Below are 14,707 nucleotides of genomic sequence, written 5' to 3'. Positions count from 1 at the left end.
AAAATTCCAGCGGCTGCCAGCTAAAATACTTGAAGACAGACAGAGAGCAGTATTTCACTACTACTGATCCTCCATGTGAAAGGCAAGGCCTTCAATGGTGACTGCTATTGGAGAACAAAGGGCTGCAGCTGGTGGGCTTTTCTGTGATGCGTGATAGAGCAGCTTATTTTTAAAGCCAGACTTCAGAATCAAGGTGAGACTGCTCAAGAAGACTGAATATCGGATTGCTGGACACTTCTTTTTTGGGTGCTTTATGCAGCACTTACATTGGCTGTGTGGAGCCTTTGCTGCAGGGCTTGATACGGCGGTGACTTCATTTTGTAGAGTTGAAAGCCATGTAAATTTTTTTCTTTTGTTTTGCTTTGGTATTTGGGTAGCTCAAATGTGTTTTGCTCTGTAGCCTATTTATTAGTGACTTTCTGAAAGGTTTATTTTACCAGTGATAAGGAGAAGGTTCCTGTCTCTAAGGGGGATAATGCTGCTATTTCTTTGTCCCTGGTGCTACAGAAAGACAGCAGAGCAACATTTTGTACCTTTGCTTCTTTACCTCTACCTCTGAAAATGTTTTTGTCTGCTGAGCTTGCCTACAAGAGGAGGACGCTTCTCCTTGCCTGGATAACTGGCAGTTGGGATTTCAGTAAGAAAGTCGCCTTCGTTCCAGAGGAGCATGGCCCATTGGCTGTAACGTGCCTTCTGTAGTTCTCTGAATTTGTCAAGGTAGGGATCTTGGTGTTGGCTGACCTAGGGGTGCTTAGTACCGCTGGCACTGATGATGGAGAGACTGTAAGTATGTGGATGGTCACTTCTTTTAAATATGCTCCTGTGAGGCTGAAGGGGACTGACAGTAAAATAAAGCTGTATGCTGGGACGTGAACTTGAAGCGAAAACTGAAGGAGGATGCCTGCACTGGATGGAGTCTACTAGAGGAATTCTGCTTGTAAGACTACACCTACTCTTGCCAGGTACGCTTATGACACAGTAACTGACCTCAGGTGTGTGCGTTTTAGCATGCTGAGTGTTTCAAGGGTTTGGGTTTTTCCCATTTTTAATGAAGAATTTATTGAAAGACAGGGAATTCCTTACTGCTGTATTGGCAGGTGCAACTATGTGAAAAGTGAACCATACCCGGGTTCTGTTTGGCCCTGAAGGTCTGTGGGTTAGGACGGGCTTTTCTCCACCCCCCCTACCCCCTGGTTTTTTGTGGTTCTGGTACTGCAGTCATGGGGGACTGTGGGCTACCTTTAAATCCTAAGAGCTGTTTCCTTGAAGTACTGACCCTGGTGGTCTTCTGCAATCCTAATACAGTTTCTTGCCGTTAAAATTAATTATGATTAATTTCATTATGATAGCTTGGCATCACGCGTTCTCTGAGGCAACCAAAAAGGTTCTGTTTCTTGTGGAATGGTAATAATGGACTTTTACAAGGCTTTGAACAAAGCTGAGGAAGAGAAGTACTCATCAGTGCTGGGTTGGTTTTTTTTTTGTTTGTTTTTCGTTTTGTTTTTTTTTTTTTAATTAAAACTTCATAGTGAATTGTAAGAAAGGTCACAAAATCAAAACTTTTGACATGGGTCACAAAGACCACCTATTAATGGCAGCAGAAAGCAGCAGCACAGAAAGGCAATTCTACAAAGACAGCAATGTAGGTACTGAAAGGGGACAGTTAATTGGGGGATATTAGTCTGGTCCACCAGTATTTTATTTCACTTGCATTTTTGGCATTGAGCAGTATGTGAAGCTTCTTATGATGTGTGGGGAAATCAGCCTCTTGGAGCAATGGTTAGGTGCACACAAGCACTCTTCCTTTTGTTTTGGGATGATAGAAAAGTAGTTTCTTGCTGTGGCAGTGCATTGGCTTTTTCCCCATCAAGTGTATTTACAGATATTTCATGTCTGAATTAGGTTTTCATTGAAAACTGGGAGAGGTAAATTGCATACATGAGGGGATGGGGAGGGGGTCAGAAAAAAGGGTTTTCTTTCTTAGAAGTGTGAAAAATGGACAGTTCTGTTATTTGCTACTTTTGCAGCTTTTTGTTCTGTAGTTCCACTTCTGTAGTACTTTGCCCAGAGCAGGGGGCAGGAGCGTGTAGCCCATCTTCATTCTTCTCCTCACCAGCTGCTGGAGCGGAGCTGCACTGTCAGTAGCGCTGCCCCTGAGGCACAGGAGACGGCGTTTCCTCGCACCCCCCACAGGCCCCCAATAATAACTTACTTTTTTCAGAATTCTACCATACAATCCTTTTATGTTTCTCCAGCTGCAGCCGGGTGGATTCCCTCTCAGACAGTATATCCAGTGCAGTTTGTAATACACGATTCGATACAGACATTGTTTTTATATCAGAAAATGTTTGTGTCTTAGTAAACTGAATTGTACTTGAGGTAGTTGTACTCAGTGACAAATCAGATCAGCGTGCTGTTTCATAACTAGAGCACAGAGAACACTACCAGAATTGCACTTCCTTTTCTAAGCAAGTAATTCACACAGAGGACTATTTGCCTGTTTTTGTGATATGCATGTAGGCTGGAGAAATTGAAAGCTTTTTCTCAAAAAGCTAAACAAACAAACAAAAAACCCTTGCTAATAGGAATTTACATTAAGTTGTAGTTGTCTCCTTTGTAATTTGCAGAACAGTTATTATACTAATTATACTTATATATAAGTATTTTACTCAGTAATACTTGAATGGACAATTTAACCATTTACGGTAGACAGAGACTCAGAATTTCTTTGAAGATAGTCTTGATTTTACACCGTTAAGGACAGGAACTGCATAGTGTCTGAGACTGAGACACTCTGTAATATAGAATTGTCCCTGCTTTTAAAGATGGTATTAAGAAAAGTTAATGGAAAAGTTTTTCGACTCTGCTACACTTTCAACAATCTCTTTAATCCACGGGATGTAGTTGGACACTCTCGTATATACACCGTATTTTCCTTTCTCAGCACAGCCCTCACCCCAGCTTACAATCCCCAAAAGAAACCAAGTGTTGTGGTAAGACACCGTGAAAGGGCCACCGCTGTCCCCTTTGCAGGCATCTGCAGCCTCAGTGTTGTAACCTGCACAGAACATGTTGTCAGTAACGAGTCTGTCTGTTGACCGCTGACAGGTCTCCATGTTTACAATGGGCAGCCGGACTTTCATGAGGAAGCGCAGAGTTGAACCTCTGTTGTGAGTGGCACCCCATCCGCTTACCATCCCTATTCTTCCTTCTTCAGACAGCAGGGTGGCAAGGTTAGGGCTTGGGAGGCAGATGGGAATTGCATACTCATTAAAAACAACGTCACTGCTCAAGTACAACAAGGCGATGTCACTGTTGTAATCATTTGAATCATAATGTGGATGTGTCCAGCTCCGTTCCACATCAATCTTCTGTTCTTTGAATTCTCTTTGATATTTGTCAAAGTCTCCTGTAGTCACGACAAGTTACAACGTTAAGTGAACTGTAAATGGCCTGTAAGGGTATCGTCATGGGGGAAGGGGAACAGGAAGGACGGTGAATTAATGCTTTGACCGTTTGTCCCAAGAAGGCACAGACCAAAATGAATCAAGCTCTGTAACAGTGATTTCTTAGGCTGCAGATGTGATCCTGCAAATCAGGCTTACCAGTTTGCCCTTTAAGGGCAAAACAAAGTTGTTGACTGGATGAATACTTACAGAGATTATGGCTTCCGGGGTAGGGATTTTACCATAAATACTGTCACTGCTTTTGTAAGCACTGTATTTTTGTCTAAGTTTGCCTAAGCTTCCATGGGACTTTGTGTTTTGCCCCTGAGGAACATGACATAAGCATTAAGATGCAGCCATGGATAAGGCTGCAGAACTGTTTCCTGTCAGTTATCCAGTGCTGTATTCTGTTTGCTCCTCTTGCATGTCTCTTTTCTGGAGGTTTTGTGTTTATTGCAGCATTCCTGCTGCAAGGGGTTCCAATTCCTGTTATTGTAACCGGCGCTGTAGTACATTACAAGGGAGAGGAGCTTTCTGCTCTGAGGCAATTACAGGCAATGAGAAGCAGGCAGCACAGCAGGAAATGAATCTTAAGGCTGATTAAAAACCAAAACTGACTTGAGAGCAGACCATCACCTACAGCAATCCTTCTTCCTTCTGAGGTGTACCCTGGGATGTCCTCAGTCTCCATGCACAATGAGTTTGCCAAAACGGGCGACAGAAAAAGATAAATCTACGTTACGCTCCCAGGTTCTCTGGGAACTGTTGGCAAGAAAATGAAGTGTTCTGTAACTCCAAGTCAGGTTGGATGTGTCTGTCTGTTTCTCAGCTGTACCCTACTGTGTTCACGTACAATGCAAAGTGCATTTTAAGAGATTACCCCTGTGTTTATACAACATACAAATTGTACTCACCTATGGTAACATGGTGTGGTCTGACGAGATCAAGGCAGTGAGCAGCAGTGACCACCCAGCGACTGCTGATTAAACTCCCTCCACAGAAACCAATATCTTTACTATTCCGGATCAAAACCTGCATGAAAAATGAGGAAGAACGTGTCACCAGGGCTGTGTTAGGTATGTATGCACACTGTCGCGCGCTCTCTCGGGTTGGTTGCAGGCTCCCTATCTTGAAAATAACACTTCTGGCAATAATGACTAGAGTGCACCAAGCAAAGATGACGATGTTAAAACAGTAAGAACATAAAATGATTGCACATCTGTGACAATGGAGCAGAATATTGTGATGAACTAAGCTTGACAAAATCAAATATGATTAGAGCTACGGTGACGGGCATTCTTCTAAGGAAACAAGTTTGATTGTGATTTTTCATGTGGCTTCAAATTTTTTGGGGGTGGGGAGAACAGTAACATCAAGGTGTATTTCATGGTACTCAGGTTAAAAAAAGAAGAGAGCGGTGTTTGTCTACATGAACAAGGGTTAGGAAAAGTTTTTCACTTTCCTAGTTGTCAAGTGAAAGTGCAAGTAAGAGTGGAGATTGAGAAACTTTGTTATTTTTCCTTTTATCGGTAATAAAATTTGGAATTATCTACAGAGTAGAAAATGGAGAAGTAAAAACGCTGCTCAGTGGTAGATGTTTGTCATGTCTATTCACAATTGTTAGCTCCATTAATGCCTCAGCATCTCTTCAATTAAACTCCTCCCTGAACCTGTTATTTCACGTGTTAAACTGAAGGGAAAGCTTAAATTCTGGTACGCTGCCGTTTCAGTGAAGTTAATAATCAAATAGTAGAAAAAGGTGTGACACACTCTGGCCTCCTGCCTTGAGCTAGTTCCTGGAGTAACGTCATGTTTTACATAAGCCATTTCGACTTAATTCTATGTACGATTGATACTTTTAATTCTGTTCAGTAGTGCTAGAACAAAATGTTGAAAAGTAGCAAAGAAAAATTACCTGAAAATTCTGTCTTAGGTTATGAGGAACTAGAATGGAGAGGGTTTGCAAAACCCTTTAAAAAAAAAAAAAAAATATATATATATATAAAAATACAAGATTCAATTACAAATTGCCTGATGTAATGAAAATGTAAAAATTCCTTGACGGTAACACTTTATTTCAAGAAGAAACTGTATAGGTTAGGCAGCATTCAGACTACATTCCCTTCTCACAACCCAAAATCAGGTCTCACTTGATCTAAAGGAAAGCAGCGGCTGCTCCTCCTAGAAGTGTGGAAGATGGCAGAAACGCATACAATTTACTAGTAGTGACATTTCAGCTTGCAAAAGTGCACAATGACTGCCTGGTCCGCACAGGTTCAGCCTACCTGTTCTTCCACCTGTAAAATACCTCCTGATGCGTGGAATGGAAAAATCTTTTTGTGTGACAGCAATAAAATAGACTGACACAAACCTGAGGTTTTTTAGATCAGTCTGTTAACTTTCTACGCACAAGCCCATGAACAATAGTAGTACACTGATGAAACAGAGACACTATAAATAAGTGAAAATTAGTAACAAATAAGGACACGCACACAAAAAAGCCCAAAACCAACACTAAAAAACCAAACCAAGACAGTGGAAATAAACACTTCAGGGAGGTTCCCCTACTTGCCACATGCCACTCGCCTTCACATTTGAGCCCTCTCAGTTTTATCTTCCTTAACCGTAACAAGTATGAAAGGCTCAGCATTCTAATGAAGAATCTCACCTGGTCATACAAAAATTTTTGTGAAAAATATCACCAGCCATTCCAAAAGGAGTCAGAAGCACAGCTTTTCACCAAGAACATTTAGAAACAAAGAACCTGAATAACAGAGCAGGAGAAGATCTGATTGATGTAGTTAAGAGGGAAAGTATTAAGCTGAGGTCACAAAAGCGCACGTATCTAGGATAGGGGGAAGAATGACAAATAAGGCAACTAACATACATATCAGCAAAAAGACCTGCAGAAGTTTGAGAAATACATCTGGTTGGATTGCTCTCAACCTGAAAAAAACTTTACAATGGCTTGATGAACTCTGCTCCCGGTGGAACCACTAATGATAAAGTAAGAAAGCATTCAGGTGTGGTATTTATGGCCAGAGTGGAAGAAAAGTATTACCTGCCAGGGGCAATGTCCACGATGACACAAAGTTCCTCCTGTTATCCTGGAGTCACTGTGCTCTGAAGTAGAGCTGACGTTTATCTGGACGAACTGAGGTGTGTCTGAAACATTTCCCCGGTCACTGCTCTGATTAAGCCCATCATGCACGGTTTGAATGGCCTCCGTTTTGTTCTGGCCAGCGCTCTCCCCTGTTTGGTTTTGCCCAGCAGCGTTTTCCACCATGTCCTTCTGCCTGGCAGCAGGCGCTGTGGTCTCGTTCTGCCATGCAGGGCCCTGGGTCAGCTCGCTCCACGGAGCCGGGCCTCTCCCAGGCTTGCCAGGCCTGGCGGTCCCCTCCGCTGCCTCACCGTGCTCAGGGACACCCGCCTCCTGCCCAGCAGCACCATCCCCCAGCGGCTTCTGGGTCACAGAGTCCACCAGTGTCTTGTTCCAGCTGGAAGCATCTCCTGCCACCTCAGCTGGCAGTCCAGCGTCACCCTCCATGCGCATGCTCTGCCCAAAGGCATCCTTTAAGGTCTCATTTTCCCCAACAGCACTTTGTTCCAGCTCCGTTTGCCTAACTGCGCCCTCCATGCTCTCATTCCACTTGGCCACGTCATCCCCGTGCTCATGCAGTCCCCTCGGGAGCCTTTTCTGCCCCAGCCACTCTTCCTCCAGCGCCTGCCTGGCTTTAATCAGGCCACATGGAAATGGTGCTGGAGGGAGGAAAGACAGAAATAAAGATTTGAGCTTAGGGTGTGTGGTCAAACTCCAACACAAAAGCAGCACTTTTCCTGTCCAAGAATGGGATTCAACCCTCCTGTAAGAGCCCAGGAACAACTCTGACATCTTGATGTCAAACTCCACTTTCGCCACCCACCCCCGCCATCATCTAACCAAGGTGCGTAGAGCTTATTGCCAAGAAACAGCGCACGGCTGTGCCCTTTCTGAACCACAGGCGTCAGCCATGGCTGGCTACTCCAGGAGCAGTCTGCTGAGGGCTCTCTTCAGGACAGAATCCAAACCCAGCGCTCCCCTTGTGACAGGACACCTTAACACAAAGTTTTAAAGACCCTTGTCATGCCCCCTCGCCTCCTAACACTCATAACTCGGTTGATCTAAGTCTGTGCTGCTGTTAGAAAGAACAGGCCCACCCCAGACTGTACTGTGGCTGCTTTACCCAGTACGTGTTCACGGGGGCACTGGATTAGAGAGACACCTGATGGAGAAGAACCTTAAAATTTAAAATAAGATCTTTTCCATACACTAAGTGCAAGCTGCAGCAGCTACAGTGTGTGTATCTCTTCTGCAACTCATGAAAAGGAAAAGATGGTGCCTGCAAATCTGCTCTTTACCTGGAGTAACTCCGACTTTACCTGCTTGCACACATCTCTTCCCATCCTCATGCAGGGTGTAATCCTTTGCGCAGGAACACACCACGTGAAAGGTGCTGCTGCTGTCCCTGCAGTACTGCCAGCACCCACCGTTCTTATACCAGCATTCAAACTTTTCTGCGATGGAAACACAACAGGCATTCACTTGGTTAGTGCTGCGCACGGACCCCTGAGCAGCACACAGCTTCTAGCGCTATTACTGTGTGAAAGAAAGTAGGAAAAAAATCTCCTGAAATCTTGCAGGGAAACAGAAGGAACGACCTCTTACAGTTCCAGAAAACCATGCTGATTTGTAGCAAACCAAACACACTGCCTTATGTCTATCGTTGTTCGCCTGCTTCTACCATTTTCTTATTTGCCAGCTTTGTCTTGAGGCCACAGCTGGGCTCTAGGGCTTTCTGCCTGTAGAGCAGGGGCAAGAAAATGCCTGGAAGAGGAAACACTTCTAAATGCATCCATTTTTGATCCATCTGCACATCTTATCTTTTATATCATCACAGATTTAAAGGACTAGGCATTTTGGTGGGGGCCAAGTCTGTGAGAAATTGACTGAGTTTTTTTATACATTGTTACATTAAAAAAAAAAATGTTTAATTGCTTCACTGTAAAAAGAAAAGGTCGACAAAAGCACTTGGGGGAAAAAAAAATTACTTATGACTCATAGTTTCCACGTCAGTTTGGCTTTTGCTGTAATTTCATGGCTCGGTCATTTGCAAACCGGATACAGTATTTCAGAGGACCAAAAATCTGAGAAGAGGCAGCTTTTCTACTTCATTTTTCATCATTCGTATATTAGAACATAACTACAATTTTTGTTTGTTTGTTTACACTAAGCTTTGGCTAATTTGTTTGACGCATTTACTCAATAAAATTAAAAAGAGAATAGGGCCTCACCATGAACGATCTCCAGTGCAGGTGTCTATGGCAGGAGTTACTGGACTTGTTATCACTCTAAAGTGATAAAAAGAGATAATTCTCTATCCTTTCTTGGGGGAAGATGGGAGATGGCCACCTGCCTTCCTCAGGGCTTGCACAGATGAGTGCAAGAGCCCAGAACTGCAGCTGCTGTATGACAGGAGGTGGTGCTACCCTCTTCTTCCGCACAGCAGAGCTGGAAGTAGCTACAGCCGCTGTCACAACACGATTCCCTTCCTAGGGTGGCGGTGCCCCAATGCGTCATATAAGAAAACACTGTTCTGATGTATGAATCTTAAACAACTGACCAGTTCTGTATCAGACAGATAAAGTCACCACTGATGATAACCTCAGCGAGAAGCCTGTGCAAAGCTTCAGCTCAAGTATCCAAGGAGCAAATTCCAGCCTTAACCTTTCCTTCACAATGAATGTCAATGTGTCTGTTCCTGTACTCACCTTTTTCACAGTTGTCTCCCCCAAATTTTGGGGGGCAGATGCAAAAGTAATTGTAGTGTCTTATTTTGCAGACTCCACCATTGTTACAGGGATTTGTACTACATGGATTTAAACCTAAGAAGAAGAAACAAGGCATAGTGTAAGTCCAGGAATTAAGAGAAGCCTGGCTTTAAACTGCCACATAATTCTTTGTACCCAGAAGGGACACAAGAAATAGATTTTTTAAAAATTCCTTTTTCACCTACCTCTGTAATTGAACCAAAACTCCATCTGCAAGAAGAAATCACAAATGAAGAAAACAGTCAATAAGTGGTCATACTGGTTACTGAAGTATGATTTAGAAAACTGGTTTTTTTAGGGTGCGTGTAAATTAACAGTTTGATTAGAACCATAAAAGACATTCTCAGAGCAGATCTCCTGATCATCACCACACAGCTAGCTTTCATTTGCATCATGGACCAGCCACAGAGCACATGAACTGGGTTGTACTGGAATGAAAATTAAACTGAAAGCTTAGATCTAGAAATGCTCCAGCCAGTGAAAGGTCTGTGGCACCAGCCTAGGAGTTTCAAGTGACACCCCCCCCCCCCCCCCCCCCCAAAACATGTCAATGCAAGGTCCTCAGCACCAACTGCTTCACTCTGAAGAGCCATTTCTACTGCGCTGCACTATCTGCTAAGGAAGACATCACCTAAGCAACTCGGGCTAGATACAAGAGAAATTAGGCACCTCTATTTAAAATTGCAATTCAAACTCCTGCTTCAGCAGAGAAGGTCCCCGGCAGAACGCCTGCAGCCCTGCTTCCCAGCTGGATGCCATCAGGCCCTGGGAACGAGGCGCTCCTCCTCTGTATTTGGAGGAGTCTGATCAAGCAAGTGGCCGCTGAAAGTGTCAGAATCACATTGCTGGACCGAGGCTCTCAAAGAAATAGGTTTTGGATACTTTTAAGGAATTGTGTTTAACGTTTACACAACAAACTGAGCACTCCCTTAGAAAGTGAGATCTCACAGGTGCCCTGAGTGACCCATCCTGACTACCAAGCTGCAGAATCCATAGGCACAGACCTGTCAGAGCCATGCCAGGTGGCTTGGGAAGGATTACTTACAGCTCACTGTTAACTTTCCTCTATTTTTCCTAAAATAAAGTTTCTCACCGTTTTCTCCTGTGAATGGAAGATTTCCTTAGCCTCCTCAAATGAACACTTTTCCTCATTGCATTCTCTCTCCAAGTTCCCTGGACGAATCTCTTCTAGAAAATAGTTAGCACGTTTCTGAACTTTCAGCACCTCGTGTGCTTCGTCTTTTCTCATAAACACTAGAAAAACAAAATTGAACAGTTGATGCTGGAAGACAACAAACCGGCATCATTACAGTCACAAGTCATGCATGCTTTCAGTTGAGTAAACAATATAAAGAAGGGGAGCAGGAATCTATGTAAACAGCATGAAGGAAAATAACGTTAGTCTGTGTTCCAACAAAAGACACTAGTAGTTTAAGCTTTCTTTTAGTGGATTGAAAGACTCACTACTGAGACTTGCAGATTAGTGCAGAAATAATTTTTTATTCCACAAGACTCTTGAGTATTGCAGCTTCTTCTTTGGAGGCTGGTTATATTTTTCTGCCTAACCATCCTGATTCACAACAATTATTAGTGCCTGGCTGTGTGTGCATGTGGAAATAAAGCTGAAAGGAGAGATTTGGTTTGTATTTGGTGTCAGCTTTTTTTACTATTCAGTAATGGAGACCCAGTGCTTTCCAGATAGCTACTGTGGGCGCAATAGGACAGACACCGCTCCTTCATTAAAAGAAATATATAAAGTGTCAGTTTTGTACTTAATTTAGTTCATCTCAAATTCGCTTCACTAAGCTATCTGCCCTCCTCCTGCAATGTCTTAAGAGCCACTACTGCCAATAAAATAAGGGAGGAGTGGCCAGAAGAGGGACTATGGCAGTAAGGTCCTCCCCACAATACCCCCTGCTGCTCCACAGCAAGTCCTCGCTATCTCACCTCTAGCTGAAGCACAGTGCTCCCAGGATTCTCCAGCCTGGATGCTCCGAAGGAACACGAGGGCCCACTCAGCCCTTGTGGAGGTATTGATACCACGTGCCATTGCTATTTAGAGAAGATGGAGGTTTTTGCCTTTTTGTTACGTCTCCAGAAGTGTGGCCCTATATCCAAAACCCATCCGACAGATTGAAAAAATGCTGCTAAGAAGTGTTTTAAGAAGGCGGCTCACTTTGTAATCCTGACAAAGCCTACTAAAACTCATACAGCAGTTCACTTAACAGTACTCTGTTTTCCTAGTCATGGTTTAGCATCCTAGACAAGACAAAACCCTCTGACAAAGAACCCAGTTTTGGCGAGGGACCATAATGACACACATTTCTTTGCAGTTGCAGGACTGGTATCTATAGCAATGACTGAAATTCTAGAATAATATTAAATTGCTTCATTTCTAGGCAATTAGAAAGAGCCCACAAAAACTCTTAGCTGAGAAAAGCTTTGGACAGATCCTGCTGTCTGGTAATGGGGAAAATGTCTTTCACTTACATCAGTGAAATCGCCCTTCACCACCCCTTGAGTTCTGGGGTCATCTTTAAAGGATTTACCTATTGTAAGTAGGTATCCCACATAGAGGATATGCCTGTTGTAAAGCCTTCTAGTCTGCAGATACCACTTGTACTTCTGCTCTTCCTCCTCTGCAAGGACAGCCATAATGATTCGTGAGATACTGTACATTCTCACGCCTGTTCTAAAGCTCTCTGAAGCCATTTCCAAACCTTGTGTAGTCGTAGTAAAATCAACATGAGGTCCGAGAACACATGTTGAAAGTGCCTAATTTTAGCTTCCCAAATTGGAAAACCTTGCCATGCAAAAATAATTCAGATTTTGCATTCAATGTCACAAGGAGAATACTTTTCAACAAGACAGTGGTCTGAGTAGGAAGTTAAGAAAGGCTGATTTCTCTTGGAAATATATATATGAATATCCATTTTTTCTTGTGCATTTCAGGAAGTGCTTCTTCAACCCACATGACTTTGTGTTCAGAAAAGGAATGTAGTTTCAGTTTAAATGCCAAGATTGCCACAATAAGACAATTAAGTTAAAAACGTAATTCAGAAGTACCTACCTGAATATGAAAACGGACAGCTGCTGTTGATGGAGCACATCAGTAGGAGAAACATCACAAGTGAGGAACTGCTCTCCATTTTAGTGAGCATTTAGAATACTCTGACTTCCTGCTGATTTCCTTCAGAGGGAAAAGAAGAATGAAATTGGTATATTGTCACAAAAACAACAAGGGTGAATTAGCCTCCAAAAAAGATGAAGAAGTAGAAGCAAGAGGACAAGAGAAGGGACAAAGAAAGCAAATTCTACCCAGTTCATTTTGATCTGATGTCCATTGTTTCTCCAAGCCACACCAATGCTGCTCGCTACAACAGGAATCCCAACAGTTCGCAAGGCAACGTGCAGAGATTGACATAGCCCAGGATGTGGTGCAGGGTCTGATCCAAAGCCCACAGAAGTAATTAAAAAGCTATGGTGAACATGGGAGGCACGGATCAGGCCCAAACTGAGCAGAAACCAGTTCCAGCGACAGCCTTGTTTAAACTGCGAAGGATCCCAGGCTGAGGGCTGAGCTGCACGCTTCAGCCAGCAGTTTCTAATGACGGCAGCTGCTGTGTAATTACGGATGGTCTTGTCAAGTAAGACCGTATGCGCAAACCCCAGTGAGGAAACCATCCACCACATACCTGGCAGTAAAAGTTACAAGGCAGAAGTTTGTGTTTCTTCATACTACCTTCCCAGGCTAAATAATTTACCAGGATTCAACAGCACATACCTCTTTGCTACCTGTATCATTTTTCCAACAACACAGGATCCAGAATACATTCACTTTACACCGAACCATGCAATTATACTCACTTTTTTCTTTTCTTTTTTTTAGGGGAAGACAGGAGAGAGATTTGGATGTACACCAGGAACAGCCATGAGGTCAAGAGGTTGATCATTAACCAGTCACAAATATTGACAGAGGAGAGACAACCTTCTGGATTCTATGAAACACATTTGAAATCCAAAATCAGAAGAAAATTGTGTGTGTGTTTCCATACACATACACGTGTGCATTAAAAAAAAAAAAAAAAAGTCCTTAAAAACATCCTCCAACAATAAAAGCCACTTTGTAACAAATTTCTTCAGGAAAATCTGGAATTTTTAAGATGATCTCTGATGCTCCATCATCTTTCAGCAGGTAAGACCAACTGATCTGGAAAATACACAAGCTGCTCTGTAAACATCTGTTGAAATATGCAGAGCTGTGAGTGTGTAGGAGGATTCATAGCAGTCACCTGCAGGAAGGCAAATATTGCCCTGTAACAGTCACAGCTCTTCACTGACATTACGATTTCTGCCTTTAATTAGACCCATGTTTTACTGGCTTGGAACACAATAATGTTTTTCCTTGTAATTCAACGACTAGCAACGTCAGCCTTCTCAGAAGCGCATATTCTTGGTGCAGGCCCTGGCTGGAAGGCTGCTGTTCAAAGCATTATTCTTTAACGTTCGTCAATCCTTAAATCCAGTCCCAAATAAAAAAGGGGAGGGGGAAAAAGACAAAAAGAGAGACAGAGACAGTGACACAGAGATGGCTAACTGTACTCTTCAGTTTCGGCTTACTTCCAACATGAAGCCCTTATCCTGACTTACTTCTTTAATGCATGAATCAACTTCAGCACTTGCTTAATACACATGTAAGCAGCTTGTAAGTCAACAAGTCTAAGTCCACAAGTTTAAGAGGTATTAAACCTCTTTGCTGACACCATATTAAATTTCTTACAAATCCTAATACAATTTTGTTGTGCCTGAGGTTTTTTCGTTTAACAATCTCATCACAAAAGCAGACTGAAGTTCTTCACTGATCCAAATATATGTCTGAATCCTGACTGAGATGTTGGAAACATATATCACTACGGCAGAGTTAGTGTCACTTTTTTTTTTTCTACAAGATTAATTATATTTAGCAGGCTTAAGTGCTAAAATTAGAAACAAGTATAAATTGTGATATTAAACTTCATTTTGACTATTGCTACTTCCTATGAACTTATTGGTGCTACGTATCTTTATTTTCTGATATACACACAGACATACAGATACAGATGCAAACACACACACACATTTATCAGTAAGTATCAGTAATGCTAATATAGCCTACAGCTGATTGCATTCACTAGAATAGCAATGAACAAAAGTGTTTGCTTAGCTTGCTAATCAGAAGAGATTTACGGACGTTAAGATAAATAGCGCATGTGAAAGCTTGAAATTAAACCTCTTTTTTTTTAATAACACCAGAATTCCCATTGACTTTTAAGGAAGTCTGGGGGGATAAAATCAGGCATCGAGTGTGCAAAGAAAATACGGAGAAGTTCTAGTGACCTGCTGAATCAACTTAA

The 14,707-nt window shown here is 42.6% G+C and overlaps 1 protein-coding gene across 1 annotated transcript; it reads right to left on the bottom strand.

Moving 5' to 3' along the window:
* Positions 1–2,410: 2,410 nt before the first annotated feature.
* On the bottom strand, positions 2,411–13,286 carry LOC127020094 (coagulation factor IX-like). The gene is made up of 10 exons (XM_050902538.1): positions 13,182–13,286; positions 12,385–12,504; positions 10,408–10,568; positions 9,500–9,524; positions 9,255–9,368; positions 7,866–8,000; positions 7,175–7,205; positions 6,508–7,138; positions 4,361–4,478; positions 2,411–3,409 (listed from the first exon to the last, which is right to left on the bottom strand). Exons 2-10 carry the CDS (start codon positions 12,473–12,475, stop codon positions 2,832–2,834), a joined length of 1,884 nt encoding a protein of 627 aa, XP_050758495.1. The 5' UTR covers positions 12,476–12,504; positions 13,182–13,286; the 3' UTR covers positions 2,411–2,831.
* Positions 13,287–14,707: the final 1,421 nt, after the last annotated feature.

Source organism: Gymnogyps californianus, chromosome 10 (assembly GCF_018139145.2).
Source record: "Gymnogyps californianus isolate 813 chromosome 10, ASM1813914v2, whole genome shotgun sequence".
In the NCBI taxonomy this organism is placed as follows: domain Eukaryota; kingdom Metazoa; phylum Chordata; class Aves; order Accipitriformes; family Cathartidae; genus Gymnogyps; species Gymnogyps californianus.
The sequence above is the reverse complement of the archived record's forward strand: the minus strand, read 5'-3'. Positions and strand labels throughout refer to the sequence as shown.